General features: G+C 40.4%; 5 protein-coding genes across 11 annotated transcripts; 4 read left to right on the plus strand and 1 right to left on the minus strand.

The window, feature by feature from the left end:
• Positions 1–131: 131 nt before the first annotated feature.
• Positions 132–2,207, plus strand: LOC122886046 (trace amine-associated receptor 13c-like). 2 transcript variants are annotated; one of them, XM_044217913.1, is made up of 2 exons: positions 132–447; positions 914–2,207. In XM_044217913.1, the coding sequence occupies exons 1-2, from the start codon at positions 275–277 to the stop codon at positions 1,731–1,733; spliced, it is 993 nt and encodes a 330-aa protein (XP_044073848.1). In that variant the 5' UTR covers positions 132–274; the 3' UTR covers positions 1,734–2,207. The 2 variants fall into 2 exon arrangements, with proteins under 2 accessions (XP_044073848.1, XP_044073850.1); XM_044217915.1 differs by having other exon boundaries at positions 132–421.
• A 795-nt stretch (positions 2,208–3,002) lies between these two features.
• LOC122886045 (trace amine-associated receptor 13c-like) lies at positions 3,003–9,099 on the plus strand. Of its 3 annotated transcripts, none has more exons than XM_044217912.1 (2): positions 3,003–3,994; positions 7,734–9,099. In XM_044217912.1, coding segments are annotated over exons 1-2 (822 nt in total). In that variant the 5' UTR covers positions 3,003–3,992; the 3' UTR covers positions 8,554–9,099. The 3 variants fall into 3 exon arrangements, with proteins under 3 accessions (XP_044073847.1, XP_044073845.1, XP_044073846.1); XM_044217910.1 differs by lacking the exon at positions 3,003–3,994 and adding an exon at positions 7,034–7,231; XM_044217911.1 differs by lacking the exon at positions 3,003–3,994 and adding an exon at positions 7,043–7,205.
• A 2,868-nt stretch (positions 9,100–11,967) lies between these two features.
• Positions 11,968–16,379, plus strand: LOC122885572 (trace amine-associated receptor 13c-like). Of its 3 annotated transcripts, none has more exons than XM_044216834.1 (2): positions 11,968–12,448; positions 15,017–16,379. In XM_044216834.1, the coding sequence occupies exons 1-2, from the start codon at positions 12,411–12,413 to the stop codon at positions 15,834–15,836; spliced, it is 858 nt and encodes a 285-aa protein (XP_044072769.1). In that variant the 5' UTR covers positions 11,968–12,410; the 3' UTR covers positions 15,837–16,379. The 3 variants fall into 3 exon arrangements, 2 of the variants coding, with proteins under 2 accessions (XP_044072769.1, XP_044072770.1); XR_006380140.1 differs by lacking the exon at positions 11,968–12,448 and adding an exon at positions 14,327–14,540 and having other exon boundaries at positions 15,017–15,101; XM_044216835.1 differs by lacking the exon at positions 11,968–12,448 and adding an exon at positions 14,327–14,514.
• A 4,112-nt stretch (positions 16,380–20,491) lies between these two features.
• LOC122885567 (trace amine-associated receptor 13c-like) lies at positions 20,492–23,031 on the plus strand. Of its 2 annotated transcripts, none has more exons than XM_044216819.1 (2): positions 20,492–20,679; positions 21,042–23,031. In XM_044216819.1, exons 1-2 carry the CDS (start codon positions 20,507–20,509, stop codon positions 21,859–21,861), a joined length of 993 nt encoding a protein of 330 aa, XP_044072754.1. In that variant the 5' UTR covers positions 20,492–20,506; the 3' UTR covers positions 21,862–23,031. The 2 variants fall into 2 exon arrangements, with proteins under 2 accessions (XP_044072754.1, XP_044072755.1); XM_044216820.1 differs by having other exon boundaries at positions 20,493–20,653.
• Positions 23,032–24,867: 1,836 nt separating this feature from the next.
• LOC122885555 (trace amine-associated receptor 13c-like) lies at positions 24,868–26,797 on the minus strand. Its single transcript, XM_044216796.1, has 2 exons — positions 26,575–26,797; positions 24,868–26,149 (listed from the first exon to the last, which is right to left on the minus strand). The coding sequence occupies exons 1-2, from the start codon at positions 26,742–26,744 to the stop codon at positions 25,330–25,332; spliced, it is 990 nt and encodes a 329-aa protein (XP_044072731.1). The 5' UTR covers positions 26,745–26,797; the 3' UTR covers positions 24,868–25,329.
• Between the last annotated feature and the right edge of the window lie 748 nt (positions 26,798–27,545).

A 27,545-nucleotide genomic window follows, 5' to 3' on the forward strand; every position in this document is an offset into this window, starting at 1 on the left:
GGGCTACATACTGAACGATAATATAATAGAATGTTCATTTTATTTTTATATATTTTTATAAAATCTGCATTTAATTTTTTCTTGCTTTGGTAATTGTTAACATTATAAAAACTTAAGATTACATCACTACATCAAGTACAGCAATGTGTTTTGAAGCATTATGGGATTATGGGACTAGAGGGAGGAGCGAGATAAATGAGCTTTATGATGGAAAACTTTGGGCAGAGAGCTGCCAGAGCTCAGCAGACTCTCGTCACCTTTGCTATCTCTGATAATGGAGGCCCTGGAAGGAGCTGAACTCTGCTTTCCACAACTACTCAACACCTCCTGCAGGAAGCCACTGCAGCATCATGCTGAGACCATATTCCTTTACATCCTGCTGTCTTGCATATCTTTGCTCACTGTGGCTCTCAACCTGCTGGTCATCATCTCTATCTCCCACTTCAGGCATAAAGATAAATTCATAAGCATAATTACTTAATTTTCCAGAGTTGGCTTTGGGACAACAGAGATATTGTTACATTGAAGCATTTTTTGAAAATATGTTTTGAGATGAAAACATTCAAAACAATTAGTATTAAACATACTTGCATAGTACTCTTACTATTACAACTAATAATAGCTCTGTGATCATCAGTGAATGTATTAATTATATGAATGTTTGATTCCAAGCTGCTGCATACTCTCTGTCCTGCTCCTCCTCTACTTCAGACACAAATACAGTAGTATACAAAACTGTTACATGTACTGCATATGTTGTCATGTCCAGGTCTTTGATGAGCACATCTAGCTATTTAAAAATGTTACTGCATGTTCTATACTGTATTGTAGCTGGACAGATGATAATATTCTTACGACTTCTAAAACTGCTACATATAATAATATGTTCAGTGATGATATTCTTTCTCTCCAGGCAGCTCCACACCCCCACCAACCTCATCCTCCTCTCGCTGGCTGTCTCAGACTTCCTTGTTGGCCTCCTGCTGATGCCGGTTCAAATCCTCCTTATTGGGGGCTGCTGGTTTTTGGGGAGCTTGATATGTGGACTATATTACTGTACCTCTTATATCCTTACATCTGCCTCAGTAGGAAACATGGTGCTCATATCAGTTGACAGATATGTGGCCATTTGTGACCCTTTGTGTTACCCCACCAAAGTCACTCAAAAAAGAGTTAAAATCTGTGTTTGTCTGTGTTGGGTATGTTCTGTGTTCTATAATGGTGTGATACTGATTGACTTCCTGAAACGTCCAGATAGATATAATTCCTGCTATGGAGAGTGTGTAGTTGTAATTAACTTCATAACAGGAGCTGTTGATGTCATGTTGACCTTTTTTGGCCCCATTGCTGTCATCATAGTTCTGTATATGAGAGTATTCGTGGTGGCTGTGTCTCAGGCTCGAGCCATGAGGTCTCCTATTGCAGCTGTTACACTCCAGGGCTCAGTTAGTGTAACTGCTATGAAGTCTGAGAGAAAAGCAGCCAGAACTCTTAGTGTTATTGTGGTTGTATTTCTAATATGTTTCTGTCCTTATTTTTATCCCTCTCTTGCGGGCCAGGACACGTCAACCAGTGTGGCATTTTCAATTTTTGGGATCTGGCTACTTTATTGTAACTCCTGTATAAATCCAGTGGTCTATGCTTTTTTCTACCCCTGGTTTAGGAGATCTATTAAACTAATTGTTACACTTCAAATACTGCAGCCTGACTCCTGTGATGCCAACATACTGTAGAGATGTCTGTAATGTGACTAAAATGACAGAAAAGTTTGATGTTGCTACTTTACCAGTCAACTAAGTGCTCAAGGAACAAAGGACAAAATGTAAAAAAACAACAACTTGGCAACACTGACTGACTGAAGAGTCTGCTCTTTATTAAGCTGTGTTTTAGCACAGAACCTTAGTCTGCATTTTTTTACTAGGTAAATAAAGAGCAGAGTCTTCCAGCATGTCATTTTTCACGAGAGAGAGTTTTTTTTCTATGAAAGTGGAAATAGTGTTCATGACTTTGGGTCACTGAATTCAACAATCTTACATTAGCCGGATTGGAACAGGAAAATATTTTTAGCTAAAATACCCTGAAGTTGTATGTGAACTTATCATGACAATTTATTCTGATTATGTGAACTAACCTACATGAAGAATAGAGAATTGTTTACTTTTCATGTTGTTGAAGTTGCTTGCCTGGTTTTCAGACATGACTAACACATTTTACTCATTATTTGAGTGACTAATCTCCTTTAATAATAATAAATAAATAAAATAATAAAACTTTATTTATAGAGCACTTATCAAAACAAAGTACAAAGTGCTTCACAACAAGAAAAATAAAATAACACAGTGAATGACGAAATATAAAGAAATAAAACACATGAAATACAGAAAAGCAATAAAATAAACAGTAAAATAAACAGCCAGTTCAGGTAAAATCAGGATATGCTTTCAGATAAAAATGTGTTTTGAGACGAGATTTAAACGAAGACACTGACTCAGACAACCTAATTTCTTCGGGCAAGTTGTTCCAGAGCCTCGGGGCCCTGATAGCAAAAGCTCTGTCCCCCTTAGTTTTCATCCTGGACTCAGGAACAGACAGGAGACCCCTGCCTGAAGATCTCAAACTACGTGAAGGTTCATGAGGGATTACAAGGTCTAAAATATAATCTGGGGCCAGGCCATGAAGAGCCTTAAAAGTAATCAACAAGATCTTAAAATCAATCCTAAAACCAACAGGGAGCCAGTGTAAAGAGGCTAAAACAGGTGTTATGTGGTCATACTTCTTGGTCCCGGTTAACAGCCTAGCAGCTGAGTTTTGTACAGTCTGCAGTCGTGTCAGAGCTTTTTGATTAAGACAAGTGAACAGGCTGTTACAATAATCAAGGCGTGAGGAGATAAAAGCATGCACAACAGTTTCTGCATCACTAAGATTTAAAATAGATCGTATTTTTGCAATGTTTCTGAGGTGATAGAAACATGATTGGACAAGCTTAGTGATATGTTGCTCAAAACATAAATTGCTATCAAACAGGACACCAAGATTTCGTGCAACAGGCTTGATATGTTGTGACAGGTTACCTTTAAAACAGCGCCATCTTCAATCCTGTTGCAAACAGAGATAAATCTCCAGCAAAGACAGTCATATTGTTTTTGTCAAATGTTTCCAAATTATCAAGCACCACTAACATGATATGGGTAAACACAGACAAAATAAGGCAAAAATACAGAGAAAAAACGTTTCATTCACTGCAATCACAATAAAGGTAAAACTTTAAAATAATGTTGTAAATTATTTAAACCCTTGATTATATCCTAATAATTAATGACATGTTTTCAGATCATCACTAATGACATTGGTAAAAAAAAAATATATATATATTTGATTTGAAGAATAGTTTTGCTATTATAGTTTGACTAATGTTATGTGTTTTTGAAATTGGATGTTTAAAGTGTAATATCGTTATCAGTTTGCTAGATAGCATAATATAGGCTAGTGACGTTGAACTAATCCATTCTCGTTGCATGGTGCAAGCCGTAGGGCAACCAGCTCTCAGCTCCCACATACTGACCTCCACAAGGCAGCCAGCACACACACACACCAAAGCCCAGGCTTTCTCCTGGCAGACCAGGGTTCAGTTCCCACCTCCAACCCCCCACACACGGTCATGGTTTATAGCTATTTCCTGTTTTATTTTTAAATATTCTCCTTCCCTCACGTGTCTTGTGGTTTTGCCTTTCTCGCCAGTTTTGATAGTTTGCTCCGCCCTGATCTTTTTCACCTGAGTGTATTTAAGTCTGTGTGCTTCCTTTGTTCTGTGTCAGTTCGTCTTTGTCTTTTGTCAAGTATCCCGGCCTTGGTTACCTGTGTGTTCTATTGGATTTATCTTCTGTTTCTCTTGGACCTTGCATGGATTTTGAATTTTGGACTTTGCCTGCTCCCTGTCTGGATTGTTTGCCTTTGTTGGACTGCCTTTCCTTTGTGTGCCTGCTTGATAATCCATGTAAGCCCTTGTATTTTTTCATTAAATCACTGAATTGTATTCCTCTGCCTCTGGTGTCTGCATTTTGGGTCCTACTCCTTTTTTCCTGATTCCCCTGCTTGACAAACCCCAACACACACACACACACTATAGCCCGCCATCACCCCAACCATACCTTGCCATTCAGATTCATATCCTTCAATTTGTATCTGAGTCTAGCAGCTATCATAGCATCATTATCTAGTATTAGGTTGTTACTACTTAGCTGGCTAACTACTACAAATGAAATATCTACACACAAAAATTAATTTTAATATTAATATGAGACTACATACTTCGGTGGAAAAGAGTACGGTAAGAGAGATGGGTAAGAGATGTAAACCCTTTAATGCCATTCCACACAGGGATCAAGAAATCAAAAACACAAAAGCAAACTACAGCTGGCATCAACAAATGTAACCGGTTAAAACTATAAACCAGCACAAAAATGACAATTACCAACATAACACTAACAAAAAGTAACATTTGCGTTTTGGAACATAAAACAGCAAACTTAACAAACTACTCAGTCCAGCACTAGGCATGATGGGAAATGTGTGCCGTTGCTACACGTCTATATTGGGCTTTCTTTTTCTTCTCCTCTTTTCTCTATTTTCTTCTTTGCACACCTGAAGGCTTTGACCTTTTCATTATTAAATAATATTTGAAAATAGGCTATCTGCCTGTCTGTGAGCTGTGCCAGATTTATTCAATATGCCTAACCATCCTCACAGGGTCAACTTTTAACCATAGACTGCATAAAACATGGAGGTAGTCTCCGTGATGTCAACCATAGGTTTCTGAAGAGCAATTGTGAAGCTCAGTGTGGTGACGTTGCCATCTCTGGCTAATCCAAAAATGAGGCGGGCCGAATGAAGCCTGGTTGCTGAAACCCCCTAGTGGTTAGTCACCTGTGATGACACCCACCTGTCACTCAAAATGGCCACACCGTTAATTATGCCTAACTTTAAGCTTTGATATAATTTAAAGAGGAAAATGATACAAAGATTGACCCCCTGTACAGTTGTCATGAACGGGAAAATTTGCTATAAAGACCAAAACCGTTTTTTGTATCAGGCTGCAAACATGTTTATTTCTGCTGGTTGGGCATTTTAAAATGGGAGTTTATGGGGATTGATTCACTTCTCGAGGCAGACTCAAGTGGCCATTCGAGGAACTGCAGTTTTTGGCACTTTAGCCTAATTTTTCAGCCCTGGAGGTTTTCGCTTGCTTTTAACCTATGTTAGTTTTGACATAGGTATATACAGTATGTGTTTTGCTGAAATATTCCCTGGTTTGATACAAGGAATGTACAACATTGAACAATGTTAGTCGTGAATGTAGAATGTGTCTTTATTGGCAAGAGAAAAATTATCAGTTGTTTGGCAAGAACACGAATACTGAAAGTGGGGGGGGCTATTGATGCCGGAAATAATTACGTTTAGATTCGGCTGTAGTCTATTTGGTTAGGGACATCCATGCAAAGGTTTATTGCGCCTCCTCCTTAAATAATATTTTTTATTAAGGAACTAATGGTTGTTCGTAACGGATGTTTGTGCAAAATTCTATGTTAGTAATAATAGTATGTAGACTATGTCAAATGTATTATGTTAGTTGCTATTGTTAGTTGGTATAATAAAGGTTAAATGTTATCTAGATTGCACTGGATCACTGTATGCTAAAGCCATATGTTTTTTTTGTCTGCCTGGATCTTGCCATCTTGGCAAAGCTAATTCCACTTCCTACCCCCCTACTTCCAGCGCCCTTGCTAGGACCACACCCATTTTCAAACTCTGCCTTCATTCTGATCTCAACTACACAGCTGTGAAGTTTCATGACTGCATCTTGCACAATTGTGACGCTATCTCGTTGACTTCTGTGGTCGTTCCCGCTACAGTAGGTGTCACCAGGACCAAATTTTACCATAACGACACACATACACACAGACTCACAAGGTGAAAACAATACCAGCATCGCTGTCACAGCAGGTAACAATGCAGCACAGTGAGCATACAGACGTTTCACAGAGGAGGCGAGCATATATAATGCAGATATTTTTGTCTGTCACTGTTAACAGAGACTCCAGTCTGCCCTGTAGTTTATACACTTCACTGATAAACCACAGAATTGTAGTAACATTAGGCTTCATGATCAAAGAAAGTTTTTATATCACATCGACACGTCTGTCCATATTTGCACAGTCCCTCTCTCTTGCTCGTCCACATGAGCTCGCTCTCTCTCTCTCTCTCTCTCTCTCTCTCTCTCTCTCTCTCTCTCTCCTGCAAGTCTGCATCACACTTTTTTAATCAATTGATGGTTTTTATAATGCCTGGTTTTAGGGAAACTTCCTGCGTCCATACACTAACCAGGAGTGGTACATGAGTTGATTGAGTGAGTCTTTTTTAAAATGATTATCAGTTATATTCAAAATTACTTGCAGCATACTTAAGACCAATCCACACAGTATGCATTTCATGAAGCGTTTTTGACGTCCGTCACTCGCCCATCTCACAGAACAGATACACTTTGATTTTATCAACTGTGTCAAATCCCACACTGGCTATGTTTTTGCCCCTGTTCAGGTGAATACTTTAATTAATTTGCACTTTCTTTTCCAAAATGACAATACATAAATGAATAAATAAATAAGCCTTGATTTGACTCCATTGTGGAGTGCTTTGATGTGTAACACCATGCCATCTGCCATAGCCTCAGGTATTGGTGGGCTCTCTCCTTAAGCTGCACATGTAGATCCTTGCTAATTTGACACCAGGGCTACATACTGAATGATAATATAATAGAATGTTCATTTTATTTTTATATATTTTTATAAAATCTGCATTTAATTTTTTCTTGCTTTGGTATTTGTTAGCATTATAAAAACTCAAGATTACATCACTATATCAATTACAGCAATGTGTTTTGAAGCGTTATGGGATTATGGGACTAGAGGGAGGAGCGAGATAAATGAGCTTTATGATGGAAAACTTTGGGCAGAGAGCTGCCAGAGCTCAGCAGACTCTCGTCACCTTTGCTATCTCTGATAATGGAGGCCCTGGAAGGAGCTGAACTCTGCTTTCCACAACTACTCAACACCTCCTGCAGGAAGCCACTGCAGCATCATGCTGAGACCATATTCCTTTACATCCTGCTGTCTTGCATATCTTTGCTCACTGTGGCTCTCAACCTGCTGGTCATCATCTCTATCTCCCACTTCAGGCATAAAGATAAACCTATAAGCATAATTACTTAATTTTCCAGAGTTGGCTTTGGGACAATAGAGATATTGTTACATTGAGGCATTTTTTGAAAATATAATGTTTTCAGATGAAAACATTCAAAACAATTAGTATTAAACATACTTGCATAGTACTCTTACTATTACAACTAATAATAGCTCTGTGATCATCAGTGAATGTATTAATTATATGAATGTTTGAATCCAAGCTGCTGCATACTCTCTAACCTGCTCCTCCTCTACTTCAGACACAAATACAGTAGTATACAAAACTGTTACATGTACTGCATATGTTGTCATGTCCAGGTCTTTGATGAGCACATCTAGCTATTTAAAAATGTTACTACATGTTCTATACTGTATTGTAGCTGGACATATTTTGTTTATTTGATTATTCATACTGTTACAGATTATAATATCCTTATGACTTCTACAACTGCTACATATAATAATATGTTTTGTGATGATATTCTTTCTCTCCAGGCAGCTCCACACCCCCACCAACCTCATCCTCCTCTCACTGGCTGTCTCAGACTTCCTTGTTGGCCTCCTGCTGATGCCGGTTCGAATCCTCCTTATTGGGGGCTGCTGGTTTTTGGGGAGCTTGATATGTGGACTATATTACTGTGCCTCTTTTATCCTTACATCTGCCTCAGTAGGAAACGTGGTGCTCATATCAGTTGACCGATATGTGGCCATTTGTGACCCTTTGTGTTACCCCACCAAAGTCACTCAAAATAGAGTTAAAATCTGTGTTTGTCTGTGTTGGGTATGTTCTGTGTTCTATAATGGTGTGATACTGATTGACTTCCTGAAACGTCCAGATAGATATAATTCCTGCTATGGAGAGTGTGTAGTTGTAATTAACTTCACAGCAGGAGCTGCTGATGTCATGTTGACCTTTATTGGCCCCATTGCTGTCATCATAGTTCTGTATATGAGAGTATTCGTGGTGGCTGTGTCTCAGGCTCGAGCCATGAGGTCTCCTATTGCAACTGTTACACTCCAGGGCTCAGTTAGTGTAACTGCTATGAAGTCTGAGAGAAAAGCAGCCAGAACTCTTAGTGTTATTGTGGTTGTATTTCTAATATGCTTCTGTCCTTATTTTTATCCCTCTCTTGCGGGCCAGGACACATCAAACAGTGTGGCATTTTCAATTTTTGGGATCTGGCTACTTTATTGTAACTCCTGTATAAATCCAGTGGTCTATGCTTTTTTCTACCCCTGGTTTAGGAGATCTATTAAACTAATTGTTACACTTCAAATACTGCAGCCTGACTCCTGTGATGCCAACATACTGTAGAGATGTCTGTAATGTGACTAAAATGACAGAAAAGTTTGATGTTGCTACTTTACCAGTCAACTAAGTGCTCAAGGAACAAAGGACAAAATGTAAAAAAAAAACCAACTTGGCAACACTGACTGACTGAAGAGTCTGCTCTTTATTAAGCTGAGTTTTAGCACAGAACCTTTGTCAAGGTTTTTTACTAGGTAAATAAAGAGCAGATTCTTCCAGCATATCGTCACCAAGTTGTTTTTCACGAGAGAGAGTTTTTTTTATGAAAGTGGACATAGTGTTCATGTCTTTGGGTCACTGAATTCAACAACAACAATTAGCCGGATTGGAACAGGAAAATATTTTTTGCTAAAATATCCTGAATTTGGATGTGAACATTATCATGACTCATAATTTATTCTGATTATGTGAACTAACCTACATGAAGAATAGAGAATTGTTTACTTTTCATGTTGTTGAAGTTGCTTGCCTGGTTTTCAGACATGACTAACACATTTTAGGAGTGACTAATGCAAGCATTGCAAACAGAAATAAATGTCCTGTAAAACACTGTTTCATATTGTTTTGTTTTTTGTCAATTGTTTCTAAATTATCAAGCAGTATTAACATGAAATGTGCAAACACAGACAAAATACAGAGAAAGGATAGGCCATTCACTGAAATCAGAATGAAGGGTTAAACTTTAAAATAAAGCTGTAAAGTACTGAATCTATATATATGGTATATCCTAATGATTAATGACAGGTTGTCAGATCATTACCAGTGACATTGGTCAAATCTTTTATATTTGATTTGAAGAATAGTTAATAGAGAGCGAGCCGCACAGAGTGACCATGAATACGAGCAGTGCAGAGGAAAAGGAGACGAGTGAAGTTGTCAATCTGGCAGTAAATGTACAGTGTAGGTTATAGTTTGTCAGTGAATAAATGCTGCAGCTTCTCAAGACCAAAGTAAAGCTCCCGTGTGTTGTTTCCTAACTGCTGGAATAGCATTGCTATGACAATCAGCTCTGCCTACGTTGAGGACCCCCTCATAGTTTTCTCTATCTAAATCACACACTGGGGCAACATTATGCCAAAAGCAAAGCAGGCTTAATGATGGCTCTTTTTTACGGCAGTATTGCGGGATCTCTATGTAAAAAAAAAAAAAAAAAAAGGGCTACTGAGTTAGGGCAATGACGAGCTGAAAGCGGTAGCAAGTGTGGTTACACTTTTCAAAACTCCAGGCAGAAAACTGCCAAGCATAAGCTGGCCAGGGCAACACGTCTAACCTGAGCAAACACCTGGTCAAACACAAAATATATCTAAAAGCTGCAGAGGGTACCGTGTTTGATAGTCTGAAAGCCAAGTCCCCCGCTGCAGCCGCAGCTAAAGTTAACTTACCCTCCAAGGATGACTACATTTTAGAGACAGTGAGATAAAATGTTTTAAAAAAATAACAATGTTGAAATTGAGAAGTGTGTACTTATTTTTTACGACTGAAATTACATTTTAGTTATTACAGAGAGTAGTACCGAAAAGAGCTACCGTTTCCAGGTACAGGTACTGGTATCGGTAGCAAATCCTGACTGTCTGTCTGTGTTTTGGATGAAGAAATATTGTATTAGCACACATTTTAAAAGACCACTCAGACAATTTCTGTTGGGATATCATAATGTTATAAACACAATAAAACACAAAAACCGACACATTCTGACCAATCACCATGAATATTACAACTGTAAAATTAGCAGCTGAACCCAGAGCTGTACGGGAGAACTGATGTAATTAACGCTGCTATGTAAATAGCAGTTGATGTTTGTCAGACTGGAATAAAGTCTCTCATTGTCTTCCAGCTCTGTCAGTCCTCCACACTATACCTCATATTATAAAACTGGTCAGATATTTTCTTAAATGCACACAATGCGATACATTCCCACATTCGGTGCAGACAGGAAGGTAAAAGACAAAATGATGGAGTATGAGCATACGATCAATTGGTTCATGAAGTCTGATGACGTCACATAACTCTAGAATAGCTCTGCCTACTTTCAACTGGTGCAAAAGTCTAATTAGGAGAATAAATGAAGGGAAAAAATGACCCATGTAATGCCAATTGCATCTCCCTCTCATATTTTTAGGATGACTTGGGCAACCAAAAATATTTTTAAGAAGAATAAAAATGGAGCCACAAATCTTATGCTTTGGTTTAGGTATTTTAAGTTAAGTATAGAGTACAGTACAGTACCCAAGTTAAAATGAAATGTTTGGGTTTTTTGTTATCTCAGTGGTATCTTATTGCCGCATGTTCTTGTGGTGCTTTTATGTTTTGGTGAGTCAAACACAATTGCCACGATCTTGGAGCTGAGCCAGAAGGAAATCTGGCTTGTCTGATGGGGAGCCGCCGGAGAATCCGGACCCCAGCACCGATATGCTGCTGGGGTCCGGATTCTCCGGGTCGGAATTAGAAATGGGCTAAAAGTCAACAACAGGATGCAGAAAAGAGTGTTTAAAATGTGTACCATTCGTGACGATTTGCACTGAAATTACAGCTGACAGCAACAGAGAGGACAACAGATTTTAAAGTTTGACATCTAAGATATGATTGGCTAATATATATCGTGGCAAAACCTGGTTGGTTTAACTGACAGAGTAACTCCCCTAATCAGCTGATAGGAGGGAAGAGAGGTGGCTTTGGTGCTGCTGTTAGCTGGTGGTCAGTCTGTTGTAGACAAGCCAAGCTGTGGAAGCGTCTTTTGCTGTGCAGTGTCCGCTTGTAGAGATCAGAGGAAGCCGGTCGCACCGCCTGTGGTTGTCCTTACAGAGTTAACAGCTCGGCGTTAACTCGTTTCGTGCTTCTTAAAGTTAGCTAGCAGGCTTTGTGCAATAGCCGTTGGCGCTAAACTTTATTGCAGAGATCTAACAGGCCTTCACAGCGCTGCGGTAGATCAGGAGACTTCGGTTTTGCTGCATGTTTCTTCTCCGAGCAAATTACACGGCAAAGCCAGGAGGAGAGAGTTCAGGTGGGTGTCCGCTGATGAGCACGCCACACTAAGAGGGAGACAGCCACGGCTGTCCACCGCAGTGAAGGATTCCAAGAGAAATTGACAGAATCAGTCTCCTAAGCAAAATTTAGTTAACAATCACCCAAATGAATGAATTCATCTGTGAAGTGCCAACGTTCCCAGCAATTATCCAACTCTTGTCAGCGAACTGGATAAGCACTGCTTATCAGAGAACAGCACCAGTTCCTGAGCTGCAGCAGTCACCAGTTCCAGTTCTTCAGCAGCCTCCTGTTTCCCTGGCTCCACCAGCTCACCTGCCTGCCTCCCAGCTATCACCGGACTCTAGTCCTGCAGCTCTGTAGCCGTCCACCTCTGCTCTGCACTACAGCCGCCGGCCCCCCTGCTCTGGACTTCAGCTGGCCTCCTGCTCTGCACTTCAGCCGCCAGCCCCCTGCTCTGCACTCCAGTTGCCAGCCCCCTGCCCTGCAATCCTGTCGCCTGGCTCCAGTCCTGTATTCCCTGTATTGCCTTTCCTGACCTCCAGTCTCGTCGCCGACCTCCAGAGCAGCCCTGCCTTGGTCGCCAACCACCAGAAGGGTCCTGCTTACGTCGTCTACCTCCAGAGCGGCTCTGCCTGTCTGGTCATCCTCCTGCCTATCCTCCAGAGTGGCTTGGCCTGTCTGGTTGTCCTCCAGCCCATCCTCCAGAGCTGCTCCTCCTGTCTGGTCGTCTTCCTGCCTGTCCTCCAGAGCGGCTGCGGCTGTCTAATCATCCTCCTGTATGGCTCCATCTGCATTGCCAACATCCAGGCCATCATCCAGACCTGCTCCCGCCCTTTGTCTCATTTGGGTCCAATCCCCATTGCCCTGCATAACCCACCATGACATGCCCTGATGTCTCATCTAGTCCCATCCTCAGGTTAAAATTTCAGTTTTTCTAATACTTAGGTGTATGACCAAACTTTATGCTAATGCTCTAAAATAAGATGGTGAACATGTCAAACATTATACCTAACATTGTCATTGTGGGCAAGTGACCATTTTGCTCAGTTAGTCAGCTAAGTACATCCACACAGAGCTGCTAGCATGGCTGCAGACTCTCATTCTTGTTGCTTTGTCAAAGAAGTTATCTGTAGTTTTTTGCCAGGCTTGGTTGAGAAAGCAGGAAGTCAGGGAGTCAAATTACCTTTCAACTTGTTGGACAGGTTTTTTTCTCAAGAATGTGTACAAACTGCTCATATCGCATTGGCTAATTGTAACTATTAGCTGCAGTTAGCTAGTTAGCTCGGTTAGCTGTGAAGCCAGCCATCCTATTAGGTTATAATAATGATTACAATGGATTACATTTATATAACATTAGCAGTTTATCTTGATACCCAAAGCGCTTCACAGTGAAGGGGGGGAACGGGTTAGGTTAGCCAATGTTACTTTACCAACAAGTTCAGCTATCTGTCCATCAGGAAACTCTGTAAATCACCTTGGTACTGTACTCTGTCGTTAAACTGGCCTTATTAACATATAATGACATCTTTATGACAAGTTCAAATGCTATGCATTTGCTCAAAACAACACAACGTCCATGAATCTTTCGACAGCGTAATTGGCAGGGCAGCCAGAGTGAATTTTGACGCAGCTGCTCTTGCCGGCGCAGGTCTGAACGCAGCCTCACAAATAATATCAGGCAATAGTGTACTACGCCCTCCCACAAATCCCTACGTGAAGCTATCCTGCCCCCTCCTCCCCCTCATTGGAGTAAAATCAATGTCATGTAGACTAACGGATCTGGTTTTCGGGAGTTGGACGAGGCCGGCCTCTCTGACAAGGAGTGTGCTGCTGTCCGCAGGGTAAAGACCCTCAGGTCACTCCCAATACACTCTCAGTTTGAGAGGAAAGGGAAACAGGATGAGCAAGAAGTGAGTGTGTTAATTGTAAATACATATAAATTATATATATATATGTTTCAGAAACAAACAATTGTAATAATAATTTTCTGACACATCTGAATGAAGTGTTAAAGTTTAACTGTGGTTACTACCTAGTTACGAGCCAGATTACATAGGTTTGTAGTTTTATTGTTAGAGTGCACCGTTCTTTCAATGAATATGTACCCTTTCAATTTCAATGAAATATGTACCCTTTGTAATTAAACACAGTTTGTAATTACTACAGTTGGTTGTTTCTAATTAAATTTAAACATATCTTTCATTTTAGAATGAAGGCATTATCCTAGCCATTATCGGTCATGATTTGCATTTAATTTGTACCAAATAGTAATGACTACTCTAATTTATTATTTTTTATAGATTATAAAATAAAGATAATGTAACACATGATTCTTCTTAGTTTTACTTTTTTAATTTAAATCAGCATTGCTACATGCTTTCTGTTTTCTGGCTATACAGACTAGTAATCAGATTTCAAAGACAAGGCAGCTGCTTGACAACCGTAGCCTTTTGTAAGTAAAAAGATGCCATATTTACTTTATTATTTTGAAGCTGACATTGTTTTGAATGCAATGTTGTGTGGCAACTGACCCTCAAGTTTTTGACACACCATCACATGACTGTACCAAGCAGCCCACAAAGCAGCATGTGGTCCCTTTGCTTGTTTGCTTTTTAAGGATTTATATTTTACTCTACCCAACTACGTTCAGGAGTACCGGGAGCCAGTGTATGATGCGATTGTCTTTGGCCTTCAGAATAGATTGAATTTGCATATGGGAGGGGAGGAAGCATAGAGATAAAGTGTATGGCAAAGAGCTTGCATCAGAAAGCTGCCAGAGCTCAGCAGCTTTTCCTCTCTCTCTCTGATAATGGAGACCCTGGAAGGAGCTGAACTCTGCTTTCCACAACTACTCAACACCTCCTGCAGGAAGCCACTGCAGCATCATGCTGAGACCATATTCCTTTACATCCTGCTGTCTTGCATCTCTTTGCTCACTGTGGCTCTCAACCTGCTGGTCATCATCTCTATCTCCCACTTCAGGCATAAAGATAAATTCATAAGCATAAGTACTTAATTTTCCAAGAGTTGGCTTTGGGACAATAGAGATATTGTTACATTGAGGCATTTTTTGAAAATGTGTTTTCAGATGAAAACATTCAAAACAATTAGCATTAACCATACTTGCATAGTACTCTTACTATTACAACTAATAATAGCTCTGTGATCATCAGTGAATCAGTATTAATTATATGAATGTTTGAATCCAAGCTGCTGCATACTCTCTGTCCTGCTCCTCCTCTACTTCAGACACAAATACAGTAGTATACAAAACTGTTACATGTACTGCATATGTTGTCATGTCCAGGTCTTTGATGAGCACATCTAGCTATTTAAAAATGTTACTGCATGTTCTATACTGTATTGTAGCTGGACATATTTTGTTTATTTGATTATTCATACTGTTACAGATTATAATATCCTTATGACTTCTACAACTGCTACATATAATAATATGTTCAGTGATGATATTCTTCCTCTGCAGGCAGCTCCACACCCCTACAAACCTCATCCTCCTCTCACTGGCTGTCTCAGACTTCCTTGTTGGCCTCTGGCTGATGCCGCTTCATATCCCCCTTTTTGGAGGCTGCTGGTTTTTGGGGAGCTTGATATGTGGACTATATTACTACACCTCTTTTATCCTTACATCTGCCTCAGTAGGAAACATGGTGCTCATATCAGTTGACAGATATGTGGCCATTTGTGACCCTTTGTGTTACCCCACCAAAGTCACTCAAAATAGAGTTAAAATCTGTGTTTGTCTGTGTTGGGTATGTTCTGTGTTCTATAATGGTGTGATACAGATTGATTTCCTGAAACGTCCAGATAGATATAATTCCTGCTATGGAGAGTGTGTAGTTGTAATTAACTTCATAACAGGAGCTGTGGATGTCATGTTGACCTTTTTTGGCCCCATTGCTGTCATCATAGTTCTGTATATGAGAGTATTCGTGGTGGCTGTGTCTCAGGCTCGAGCCATGAGGTCTCAAATTGCAGCTGTTTCACTCCAGGGCTCAGTTAGTGTAACTGCTATGAAGTCTGAGAGAAAAGCAGCCAGAACTCTTAGTGTTATTGTGGTTGTATTTCTAATATGCTTCTGTCCTTATTTTTATCCCTCTCTTGCGGGCCAGGACACATCAAACAGTGTGGCATTTTCAATTTTTGGGATCTGGCTACTTTATTGTAACTCCTGTATAAATCCAGTGGTCTATGCTTTTTTCTACCCCTGGTTTAGGAGATCTATTAAACTAATTGTTACACTTCAAATACTGCAGCCTGACTCCTGTGATGCCAACATATTGTAAAGATGTCTGTAATATGACTAAAATGACAGAAAAGTTTGATGTTGCTACTTCACCAGTCAACTAAGTGCTCAAGGAACAAAGGACAAAATGTCAAAAAACAGCTTGGCAACACTGACTGACTGAAGAGTCTGCTCTTTATTAAGCTGAGTTTTAGCACAGAACCTTTGTCGAGGTTTTTTACCCAGTAAATAAAGAGCAGATTCTTCCAGCATATCATCACCAAGTTGTTTTTCACGAGAGAGAGTTATTTTTTCTATGAAAGTGGATATAGTGTTCATGTCTTTGGGTCACTGAATTCAACAACCTTAAATTAGCTGGATTGGAACAGGAAAATATTTTTAGCTAAAAAAAACCTGAAGTTGGATGTGAACATTATTATGACTCATAATTTATTCTGATTATGTGAACTAATCTACATGAAGAATAGAAAATTGTTTACTTTTCATGTTGCTGAAGTTGCTTGCCTGGTTTTCAGACATGACTAACACATTTTAGGAGTGACTAATGCAAGCATTGCAAACAGAAATAAATGTCCAACAAAGACACTGTTTCATATTGTTTTGTTTTTTGTCAATTGTTTCTATATTATCAAGCAGTATTAACATGAAATGTGTAAACACAAACAAAATACAGAGAAAGGATAGGCCATTCACTGAAATCAGAATGAAGGGTTAAACTTTAAAATAAAGCTGTAAAGTACTGAATCTATATATTGTTATGGACAGAAGGACAGGAGACACCGAGGTAGACACAAAGATGGTTTTATTTAGACACACCAATGAGACACACAGTTCGTTAATTAGTGGTGGGTGTTGGAGTACAGATACCGTCCTTTTCTAGTCTGTGGTCAAAGGTTTGGAGCAGAGCCACACACGCTGGAGACAGGAGAACAGTTGACAGGAGGAAGGAACACACTAGAGGATGCACACACTGGAACGTGAAAGCGTTGGAGTCCAAAGCATTGTCTTGTTCACCAAGGATTAGCGTCCTTTGTATAAACAAGACCGGACAACTGACTGAGGTGAGTAGGGGGCTCTTATACTGGTGGTGATGCGGTGCAGATGGGGATCAGGTGTGTGTGATTGGGAACAGGTGTGTGATTAGAACTCTGGTGAGGGAGTGCTGTGTGGCCGGGTGACTGTGGAGCCCGGCGTGTCCGTGACAGTACCACCGGAAATAACGGAAGATATGAGTGAACATTAGTTCAGCGGTTTCCATGGCCGTGGGTAGTCTTCTGAGGGGAATTAGTCGACATGACTTGGAGAATCTCTCCACGACCACCAGGATGCACGTGATATTGTCGGAAGCGGATAGGTCGTTGATGAAGTCTACTCCTCCTGCTGTTTGGGGAGTATGGTCTCGGGTTCTTTGTAGATTTCGTCTGGAGAGTGTAACCGGGACAAGCCTTCATGTTCCGGGAACCGGGGCGATATGAGATGTTGAAGTTGAAGCATGTGAAAAAGAGGGTCCAGTGAGCTTGATGGGGGTTTAAGCGTTTGGCAAGTACTCCAAGTGCTTATGGTCAGTGAGTACGGTGAAGGGATGTTTGGCACCTTCCAACCAATGCCTCCACTCCTCCAAGGCCAGTTTGATGGCGAGCAATTCTCAGTTGCCGATGTCATAATTTCTCTCCGCCGGACTGAGCTTCCGGGGAAAAAAAGCACATGGATGGAGTTTGGCTAGGATACCCTGCTGCTGGGACAGCACCTCTCCTACTCCTGTGGTAGAGGCATCAACTGCCACCACGAATGGTCTTTCGGGATCGGGCTGAACCAGGAGCAGTGCACTAGTGAATGCTGCCTTCAGAGCATTGAAGGCCTCTTTGGCGGCGTGTGACCAGGACAGAGACTTGGGCTTGCTGCGGAGTAGATTGGTCAGTGGGTGTACGATGGTACTGTAGTCCTGTATGAAGCGTCGGTAAAAGTTGGAGAAGCCCAGGAATCTCTGAAGTTCCTTGATGGTGGTTGATGTGGGCCAGTTCCGGATGGCCTCCACCTTCCCCTCGTCCATGTGGATGCCACTGCTACTGATGTTATAACCCAGGAACTGCACTGAGGGTTGGTGGAATGAGCACTTCTCTGACTTAAGGAACAGCTGGAACTCCCTCAGGTGTTTCAGGACCTCCACAACGTGGTGGCAATGTTCGGCCAGACTCCAGGAGTAGATCAAGATGTCGTCGATGTAGACCAAGACGGACTTGTGGAGAAACTCCCGAAGCACCTTGTGTATGAAGTCCTGGAATATGGAGGGGGCGTTGGACAGGCCGTACGGCATGATGAGGTATTCGTAGTGGCCGGTTGGCATCACAAAGGCGGTCTTCCACTCATCCCCCTCACGTATCCGGATGAGGTTGTACGCGCTGCGGAGGTCCAGCTTGTTGTAGACAGTGGAACTGCAGAGCTGTTCCAATGCTGCTGGGACGAGGGGAAGAGGATAACGGAACTTAACGGTAATACGGTTGAGTCCTCGGTAATCCACACAAGGCCGCAAGCCTCCGTCCTTCTTGGTCACAAAGAAGAAGCTGGATGCAGCAGGAGAGATAGAAGGCCGGATATATCCCTGGGCCAAGGCCTCCTCAATGTAGGGTAGCAGGGTTCAATCTGTTGTTTTCCAGCTGCATGGGTTCTTGGTCTGGTTCTGGAGGGTGGTGAGTCTCTGGCTGGTGGAGGGATGACATGGATGACTGCCGGTCCTGGTGTTCAGCCAAATACGCCTGCATACGGGTGGCGACTCGGATCGATAGTTGGATGAACCGCTCAAGGCCAATGGTGTCCTTGTATGTAGCGAGATGCAACCTTACCCTGGGATCCAATCCCTGATGGAAGGTGGTGATCAGGGATTGCTCGTTCCATCCACTAGCAGCGGTGAGGGTTCGGAATTCCAAAGCATAGTCATTCACAGAGCGGGAACCCTGCCTGAGGTGGTAGAGGCGTTCACCTGCGGAGGAGTCACCAGCTAGTCTTCCGAACACCTCCTTAAAGTGGGAGATGAATTTCGTCAGGGATTGGGTCACCGGTCCATTCTGTGCCCAGATTGTTTCCGCCCACTGTAGCTGATGATATACGCTACCTTGGACCGCTTGTTTGGGTATAGGTGAGGCTGCATCTCCAGGACCAGCGAACACTGAAGGAGGAAGCCGTTGCAGTCCTCCGCCGAGTCAGAGAAGGGCACTTGTTTGGCCATGGGACTGGTGTACCCCGGAGGTGGTGGAGCGACGGCGGCGGATGCGGAAGTGGAGGCTGGCAGTGAAGCAGTGAGGCCCCGGCACAGGATATCCACCAGTTCCTGGAATGGATTCGTGGCGCTCATACTGGTCGTCCTACGGTGTTGGTCCGGTCTTCTGTTATAGACAGAAGGGCAGGAGACACCGAGGTGGAGACAGAGATGGTTTTATTAAGACACAGCAATGAGACACACAGTTCATTGAGTAGTGGTTGGTGTTGGAGTACAGATACCGTCCTTTTCGAGGTTGGGAGCAGGAGCCACACACGCTGGAGACAGGAGAACACTTGACAGGAGGAAGAAACACAGGAGAGGATACACACACTGGAATGTGAAAAGGTTGGAGTCCAAAGCGTTGTTTTGTTCACCAAGGATTAGCGTCCTTTGTATAAACAAGACCAGACAACAACCCATACTGTCTGTGTTTTGGATGAAGAAATACTGTATTAGTACACATTTTAAATGACCACTCAGACAATTTCTGTTGGGATATCATAATGTTGTAAACACATAATAAAACACAAATACAGACATATTCTGACCAATCACCATGAATATTACTACTGTAAAATTAGCAGCTGAACCCAGAGCTGTACGGAAGCTGTACGGAAGAACTGATGTAATTAACGCTGCTATGTAAATAGCAGCTGATGTTACTGTTACTGTTTAATTGTGGTTACTACCTAGTTATGAGCCAGATTTCATAGGTTTATAGTTTTATTTTTAGAGTGCACCATTCTTATGAATTTTGATATTCCTCTCAGAAATATGTACCCTTTGTAATTAAACAATATGTTAATGCAGTTGGTTGTTTCTAATTAAATTTAAACACATCTTTCATTTTAGAATGAAGGCATTATCCTAGTCATTATCGGTCATGATTTGCATTTAATTTGTACCAAATTATATTGACTACTCTAATTAATAATTTTTTTATAGATGAAAAGAAGATAATGGAGCAATGTTTTTGTATGCTGTATTCCAGTCAGCTGATGCCACACTATTTCTAATGACACCCTCTAATTGTGCTGTGGTGCATTCAGGTACTGTGGGAACATCCATAGACAAGGCAACTGTTGGACAAACATAGCCTTTTGGAAGTTAAAAGATGCCATATTTACTTTATTATTTTGAAGCTGACATTGTTTTGAATGTCGTGTGGCAACTGACACTCAAGTGTTCGACACACCATCACATGATGGTACCAAGCAGCCCACAAAGCAGCATGTGGTCCCTGTGTTTGTTTGCTTTTTAAGGATTTATATTTTACTCTGCCCGACTACGTTCAGGAGTACCGGGAGCCAGTGTATGATGCAATCGTCTTTGGCCTTCAGAATAGATGGAATTTGCATATGGGAGGGGAGGAAGCATAGAGATAAAGTGTATGGCAAAGAGCTTGCATCAGAAAGCTGCCAGAGCTCAGCAGCTTTTCCTCTCTCTCTCTGATAATGGAGACCCTGGAAGGAGCTGAACTCTGCTTTCCACAACTACTCAACACCTCCTGCAGGAAGCCACTGCAGCATCATGCTGAGACCATATTCCTTTACATCCTGCTGTCTTGCATCTCTTTGCTCACTGTGGCTCTCAACCTGCTGGTCATCATCTCTATCTCCCACTTCAGGCATAAAGATAAATTCATAAGCATAAGTACTTAATTTTCCAAGAGTTGGCTTTGGGACAATAGAGATATTGTTATGTTTGAATCCAAGCTGCTGCATTCTCTTTATCCTGCTCCTCCTCTACTTCAGACACAAATACAGTAGTATACAAAACTGTTACATGTACTGCATATGTTGTCATGTCCAGGTCTTTGATGAGCACATCTAGCTATTTAAAAATGTTACTACATGTTCTATACTGTATTGTAGCTGGACATATTTTGTTTATTTGATTATTCATACTGTTACAGATGATAATATCCTTATGACTTCTACAACTGCTACATATAATAATATGTTTTGTGATGATATTCTTTCTCTCCAGGCAGCTCCACACCCCCACCAACCTCATCCTCCTCTCACTGGCTGTCTCAGACTTCCTTGTTGGCCTCTGGCTGATGCCGCTTCATATCCCCCTTTTTGGAGGCTGCTGGTTTTTGGGGAGCTTGATATGTGGACTATATTACTACACCTCTTATATCCTTGTATCTGCCTCAGTAGGAAACATGGTGCTCGTATCAGTTGACAGATATGTGGCCATTTGTGACCCTTTGTGTTACCCCACCAAAGTGACTCAAAATAGAGTTAAAATCTGTGTTTGTCTGTGTTGGGTATGTTCTGTGTTCTATAATGGTGTGATACAGATTGATTTCCTGAAACGTCCAGATAGATATAATTCCTGCTATGGAGAGTGTGTAGTTGTAATTAACTTCATAACAGGAGCTGTGGATGTCATGTTGACCTTTTTTGGCCCCATTGCTGTCATCATAGTTCTGTATATGAGAGTATTCGTGGTGGCTGTGTCTCAGGCTCGAGCCATGAGGTCTCAAATTGCAGCTGTGACACTCCAGGGCTCAGTTAGTGTAACTGCTATGAAGTCTGAGAGAAAAGCAGCCAGAACTCTTGGTGTTGTCATGGTTTTATTTATAATATGTTTCTGTCCTTATTTTTATCCCTCTCTTGCGGGCCAGGACATGTCAACCAGTGTGGCATTTTCAATTTCTGGGGTCTGGCTACTTTATTGTAACTCCTGTATAAATCCAGTGGTCTATGCTTTTTTCTACCCCTGGTTTAGGAGATCTGTTAAACTAATTGTTACACTTCAAATACTGCAGCCTGACTCCTGTGATGCCAACATACTGTAGAGATGTCTGTAATGTGACTAAAATGACAGAAAAGTTTGATGTTGCTACTTCACCAGTCAACTAAGTGCTCAAGGAACAAAGGCCAAAATGTCCCAAAACAACTTGGCAACACTGACTGACTGAAGAGTCTGCACTTTATTAAGCTGAGTTTTAGCACAGAACCTTTGTCTGAAATTTTTACCCAGAGTGAATTCAACAACAACAATTAGCCGGATTGGAACAGGAAAATATTTTTTTGCTAAAATACCTTGAAATGGTATTTGACTAATCTCTTAATTCTGAGTATGTGAAATAACATACTACATGAAGAATGGAGAATTGTTTTCTCTTCAGGTTTTTGAAACATACAGGTTATCAGATTGACCTATGAAATTGGTCAAATCTTTTTATATTTGATTTGTAGAATAGTTCTGCTAAAAAAGATAACCTGCTGTAGTACAGTACAGTAATCAATGTCTCATAGAGATCAACAAACTATAGGTTGGAAATTTAAACTGTATTAGACTTTTCCAGTAATACGTTTTAGGCCCACTTGAGTATACATACCGTACATGCAGGTAATTGTAATGAATAGATTTAAATTATATGTCTGACCCTCCTATTATTTTTATATTACATGTTTATCACTATCACTGTCAAAAGTAACAAAAGCTGTAATGCTAACTAGTAATTAACATTATTTGCATTCTTGACAAACAATCACTAAATCAGATAATTGTTACTTTGTTGGTCGTGAAGCTGATTTATCAACATGAATTATAACATTTTCAACCAACTATGTAATATAACGTATATTCTATTTATAAAATAATTTGGAATAATTACCTTGTTGCACAATAATAAGCCCATGTCATAGACAAATTTGGCAGTGTGTAATAGTGTATCTAACCAAATGAGCCTTCACTGTCTGTGTTTTGGATGAAGAAATATTGTATTAGCACACATTTTAAATGGACAGACAATTTCTGTTAGGATATCATAATGTTATGAACACATAATAAAACACAAATACCAACACATTCTGACCAATCATCATGAATTGTCATGAATATTACAACAGTAACATTAGCAGATGAACCCAGAGCTGTAGAGAACTGATGTAATTAACACCACTATGTAAATAACGGTCAGTGTTTGTCCGACTGAAATAAAGTCTCTCATTGTCTTCTAGCTCTGTCAGTTCTTCACGCTATATGTTATATTATAAAACTGGTCAGATATTTTCTTAAATGTAGGTGATCAAAAGCAGGAGATGCCAATATACACAATGTGACACATTCCCACTTCCAGTGCAGACAGGAAGGGGTTGTGTCTAGATGGTAACCCTGGATTTGCTAGCAAAATTTGTACGTGTTTTTTCTTCATCCAAGTAGTTTTGTTGCCTAAACCTAAATTGTGCAAGAGTTTCTGCAAATCCAGGGTTACCATCTAGACAGGACCACAGGAAGGTAAAAAACAAAATAATATCTGAGCACTTCCTTGTTGCTGCAATGCATAAGGTCAGTTGGTTTATGAAGCCTGATCAGAATCAGAATCAGAAATACTTTATTGATCCCCGAAGGGAAACTCTTTGTTACAGCAGCTCGCCTTTACTTCAGTGCACACAGGAGAAAGTACTAGCAAAAAATATAATACAATACACTATAAAAACACTATAAAAACAGGTCAGAAAATAAATTAAGTACCAGGTGGGTATAAGTATAAGATAAAGTAAGTGTGAGGTACCAAGTGGGTTTACCGGTTGATGATGATACTATAGTGAAATTATACAATGTAATAATATAAGTAATAAATAGTGGTGACCTCATGTAACTTCAGAATAGCTCTGCCTACCTTCAACCTGTGCAGAAGTCTAATTAGGCTGAATAAATGAAGGGAAAAAATGACCCATGTAATCCCAGCCATTGCATCTCCTTCTCATATTTTTTTGGATGCCTTGAGCAACCAATCATTTTTTAAGAAGTATTCTATTCCAAGTCAATCAGCATTTTAAACAAAAAAAAACTGAGCTACAAATCTTGACCCCATTGACAGCATTTTGTATTATTTTTTATGCATTGTTTTAGGTATTTTATCTTAAGTGGCCCATAGAGTACACTATAGTACACAGGTTAAAATTAAGTGTTTGGGGGGGGTTTGTCATCTCAGTGGTGTCTTGTTGCCACATTTGTGGTCACATTTGTTCTAAATGTTACTTGTTCTTGTGCTGCTTTTATGTTTTGGTGAGCCAAACACAATTTTTCACTTTGGTGGACAATTAAGTTCTATTCTATTCTATGATTAGTCTAATTGCCATGACATTTAATGACAAAACACTGAACTAAGATTATTGATTTACTGACAATACTGCAATACTGCGTGGCATGCTTCACGCTCATGACTGCACATATTTATATTCTGCTAGGACTGGGTGCAGGTGCAAATGCACCTCAAATCTGGGGCATGACATGTCTGACCAAATCTTTTTTACAAGTCAGGTGATCAGCGGCTGTGGCGCAAAGTTGCCACAGCCTGGTACAGTATGGAAGAGAGGCTGAATGGCATTATTAGTGTGGATGTTAAATAATGGCCAGTGTCATTCAGCTGAAAACCCAGGTGAAAGATTATGGGACTGTTGTCATGTAGCAAACATAATATGTCACTAAGACACTTCATTTTGTGTCAACCATACACAGTTTAATATCAAATTCTGTTGTCCTTTTATGGTCATGATGGCTTTTGTAATGTGCGTTTGTGTAATCAAAATAGTTTGAAAACCAAAAACAATGCACAAATGTATTGTGGTACAACTGAGTTAACTGGTAATTTCACAGGTATCGTCTATGAACTAATATTTGCCAGTCAATGAGGGAAAATTAATAATTTAACTCTATAATGTGTTAAGCAGTATTAATAAAATATTCAATACCAATCCCTAATCTTATCGATCCAGTACTTTATTGATACTCTTGTTGATTATTGTGCAAAAGAAAAAAGAACAAATTAAGAGCAGAATTTACTTTAAAAAAACAAAATACTGCTTTTCAGTTAGCAACAGCGATTCACTGTGGTTTAACTGGAATAAAAAAGGTGCCAGTAGAAGCTGCAATGCATGTGGCTTTATCACAGGTATTTCCTAGTATTATAAACAGATAACGGTGAAGAGAATATTTGTTTTTGAAATAATGAAAGCAATATTTTTTTAAAGAAAAGATTTTCTGGTTTCAGTCATTTTAATGGGATGACTGAACCCAAATCACAGAAAATATACATGTGCAGTCAAAAGCAAACAAAGAACGAAAGAATCAGGTTATCTGATAGACCCAAAATGTTTTGTATTCTACCAATACCTACAGTCATTTTCTCCATATTTGATTTAATTGTCCAGATTTTAGGACAATTAAATTCAGTGTATTTACATAAAAAATAACTTCCCCTTCACAGAGAAAGAAAGGAGAATGATTTTGGTCACTCCATCACAGTCTTTCTCTACAGTATGTTGGCCTCACAGGAGCTAGGCTTCAGTATCTGAAGTGTAACAATGAGTTTAATAGATTTTCTAAACCAGGGGTAGAAAAAGGCATAGATCACAGGGTTTAAACAGGAGTTGAAATACAACAACCAAATCTCAATGGCTGCAGATGACGCCCCTAACAAGTTGTTCTCAGCTGAAACAGTAAAACAATAATATGGACAGGAGCAGAGAAGAAACACAACTACAACAACACCAAGAGTCCTGGCTGCCTTCATCTCAGATTTCTTAGCAGTTATTGTCTTTGAATGCTGCAGTGTGACAGCTGCAATGTGGGAGCGCATGGCACGAGCCTGAGACACAGCCACCACAAATACTTTCATATACAGAACTACGATGACAATAATGGGGCCAAAAAAAGTTGCAACAAGGTCAAAAGCTCCTTCAACATAATTCATTACAACTACACACTCTCCATGACAGGAATTATACCTGTCTGGTTGTTTCAATAAATCCCTCAGTATCCAACTACTGTGGAGAGCAGAAAATATCCAACACAGACAAATGCAGAGTTGAACTCTTTTCATGGTGACTTTGGTGGAGTAAAACATGGGGTCACAAATAGCCACATAGCGGTCAACTGATATGAGCACCATGTTTCCTACTGAAACACTGACAACAACGAAAGCTAAAAAGCAATTCACAGCACAGATAAAGTCACCCAGGAACCAACAGCCTCTAAAGAGGAGGATTTCAACTGGCATCTGCAGGAAACCTACAAGGAAGTCTGCCACAGCCAGAGAGAGGATGAGGAGGCTGGTGGTGGTGTGGAGCTGCCTGAAATGGGAAAAATAACAATGCTGAATACATTGTTATTAGAAGCAAGTGTAGAAATAAGTGTTATTAGCAGTTATAATACTAGGAGTATGAATTGTACTGTAACAACAAGCCTAAGTACAGCACAGTATTGCAGAAAAGGTTAGTGGATGTGCAGCAACCTGAAGTGTAAGAAATCATTACTACCGGTAATGATTTTTTCAATAACACTTTTGCATCTCTAAAGCACCATAATTACAGCTATCTATTAAAGTAACAATGGTAGAAGTTTGTGTCATACGCCATAAAGCAGATGTAAAAAATAAAGGCAAAATTACTGTCATAATCAGACCTAAATGTGACATTATGCTGCCGAGCTCAAAGCCATGTTTTATGTAACCAAAAAATAAACACTCTGTAGGCCATGCAAAAAAGTGTATCTCTGCCTGAAGTGGGAGATAGAGATGATGACCAGCAGGTTAAGAACCACAGTGAGCAGAGTGATGCAGGACAACAGACTGTAAATGAGCGTGGCCTCCCAGTGAGGAAGCATTGTCTTCCTGCAGGAGGTGTTGAGTTGGGGAAAGCAGAGTTTATCTTCTTCCAGGACCTCCATTATCAGAGAGAGAGGAAAAGCTGCTGAGCTCTGGCAGCTTTCTGATCCTAGCTCTTGATTTATCTCTATGCTTCCTCCCCTCCCATATGCAAATTCCATCTATTCTGAAGGCCAAAGACGATTGCGTCATACACTGGCTCACGGTACTCCTGAACGTAGTTGGGCAGAGTAAATTTATAAATCCTTAAAAAGCAAACAAACAAATGGGCCACATGCTGCTTTGTGGGCTGCTTGGTACCGTCATGTGATGGTGTGTCGAACACTTGAGTGTCAGTTGCCACATGACATTCAAAACAATGTCAGCTTGAAAATAACAAAGTAAATATGGCTTCTTTTTACTTCCAAAAGGCTATGTTTGTCCAACAGTTGCCTTGTCTATAGATGTTCCCACAGTACCTGAATGCACCACAGCACAATTAGAGGGTGTCATTAGAAATAGTGTGGCATCAGCTGACTGGAATACAGCATACAAAAACATTAGTATGCGTCTTAGATATTAGTTTAAAAGACAGTGACGTTTTTAAAGTTGTATATATTATAAATGTAGCTCTATCAGAGCAGCCAGAGCACTATAATGGGTCCTACTGCCTTGCAACTGCTACTACTGGCTGGATTGCTATGAAATTTGGTACAGATATTCAAGATCCCTAGAGGATGGATCCTACTGACTTTGGTGATCCCCTGACTTTACATTTAGTACCACCAACATGTCAGAGTTTCCACTTATCTTTACATCTATGGAATGGCACAAATATTTCATATTTACATTAATTGTTTCCAGATGTTTTATCCTAATGCTTT

Source organism: Siniperca chuatsi, linkage group LG12 (genome assembly GCF_020085105.1).
Source record: "Siniperca chuatsi isolate FFG_IHB_CAS linkage group LG12, ASM2008510v1, whole genome shotgun sequence".
Taxonomy (NCBI): domain Eukaryota; kingdom Metazoa; phylum Chordata; class Actinopteri; order Centrarchiformes; family Sinipercidae; genus Siniperca; species Siniperca chuatsi.

Bases quoted from the DNA above. Each gene is read 5' to 3' on its own strand.
- LOC122886046 (XM_044217913.1), top strand. From the start codon at position 275: ATGGAGGCCCTGGAAGGAGCTGAACTCTGCTTTCCACAACTACTCAAC. The intron at 448-913 runs GCATAAAGATAA...CTTTCTCTCCAG, and splicing joins ATCTCTATCTCCCACTTCAG to GCAGCTCCACACCCCCACCA.
- LOC122886045 (XM_044217910.1), top strand. From the start codon at position 7,059: ATGGAGGCCCTGGAAGGAGCTGAACTCTGCTTTCCACAACTACTCAAC. The intron at 7,232-7,733 runs GCATAAAGATAA...CTTTCTCTCCAG, and splicing joins ATCTCTATCTCCCACTTCAG to GCAGCTCCACACCCCCACCA.
- LOC122885572 (XM_044216835.1), top strand. From the start codon at position 14,342: ATGGAGACCCTGGAAGGAGCTGAACTCTGCTTTCCACAACTACTCAAC. The intron at 14,515-15,016 runs GCATAAAGATAA...CTTCCTCTGCAG, and splicing joins ATCTCTATCTCCCACTTCAG to GCAGCTCCACACCCCTACAA.
- LOC122885567 (XM_044216819.1), top strand. From the start codon at position 20,507: ATGGAGACCCTGGAAGGAGCTGAACTCTGCTTTCCACAACTACTCAAC. The intron at 20,680-21,041 runs GCATAAAGATAA...CTTTCTCTCCAG, and splicing joins ATCTCTATCTCCCACTTCAG to GCAGCTCCACACCCCCACCA.
- LOC122885555 (XM_044216796.1), bottom strand. From the start codon at position 26,744: ATGGAGGTCCTGGAAGAAGATAAACTCTGCTTTCCCCAACTCAACACC. The intron at 26,150-26,574 runs GCAGAGATACAC...TTCCCATTTCAG, and splicing joins ATCTCTATCTCCCACTTCAG to GCAGCTCCACACCACCACCA.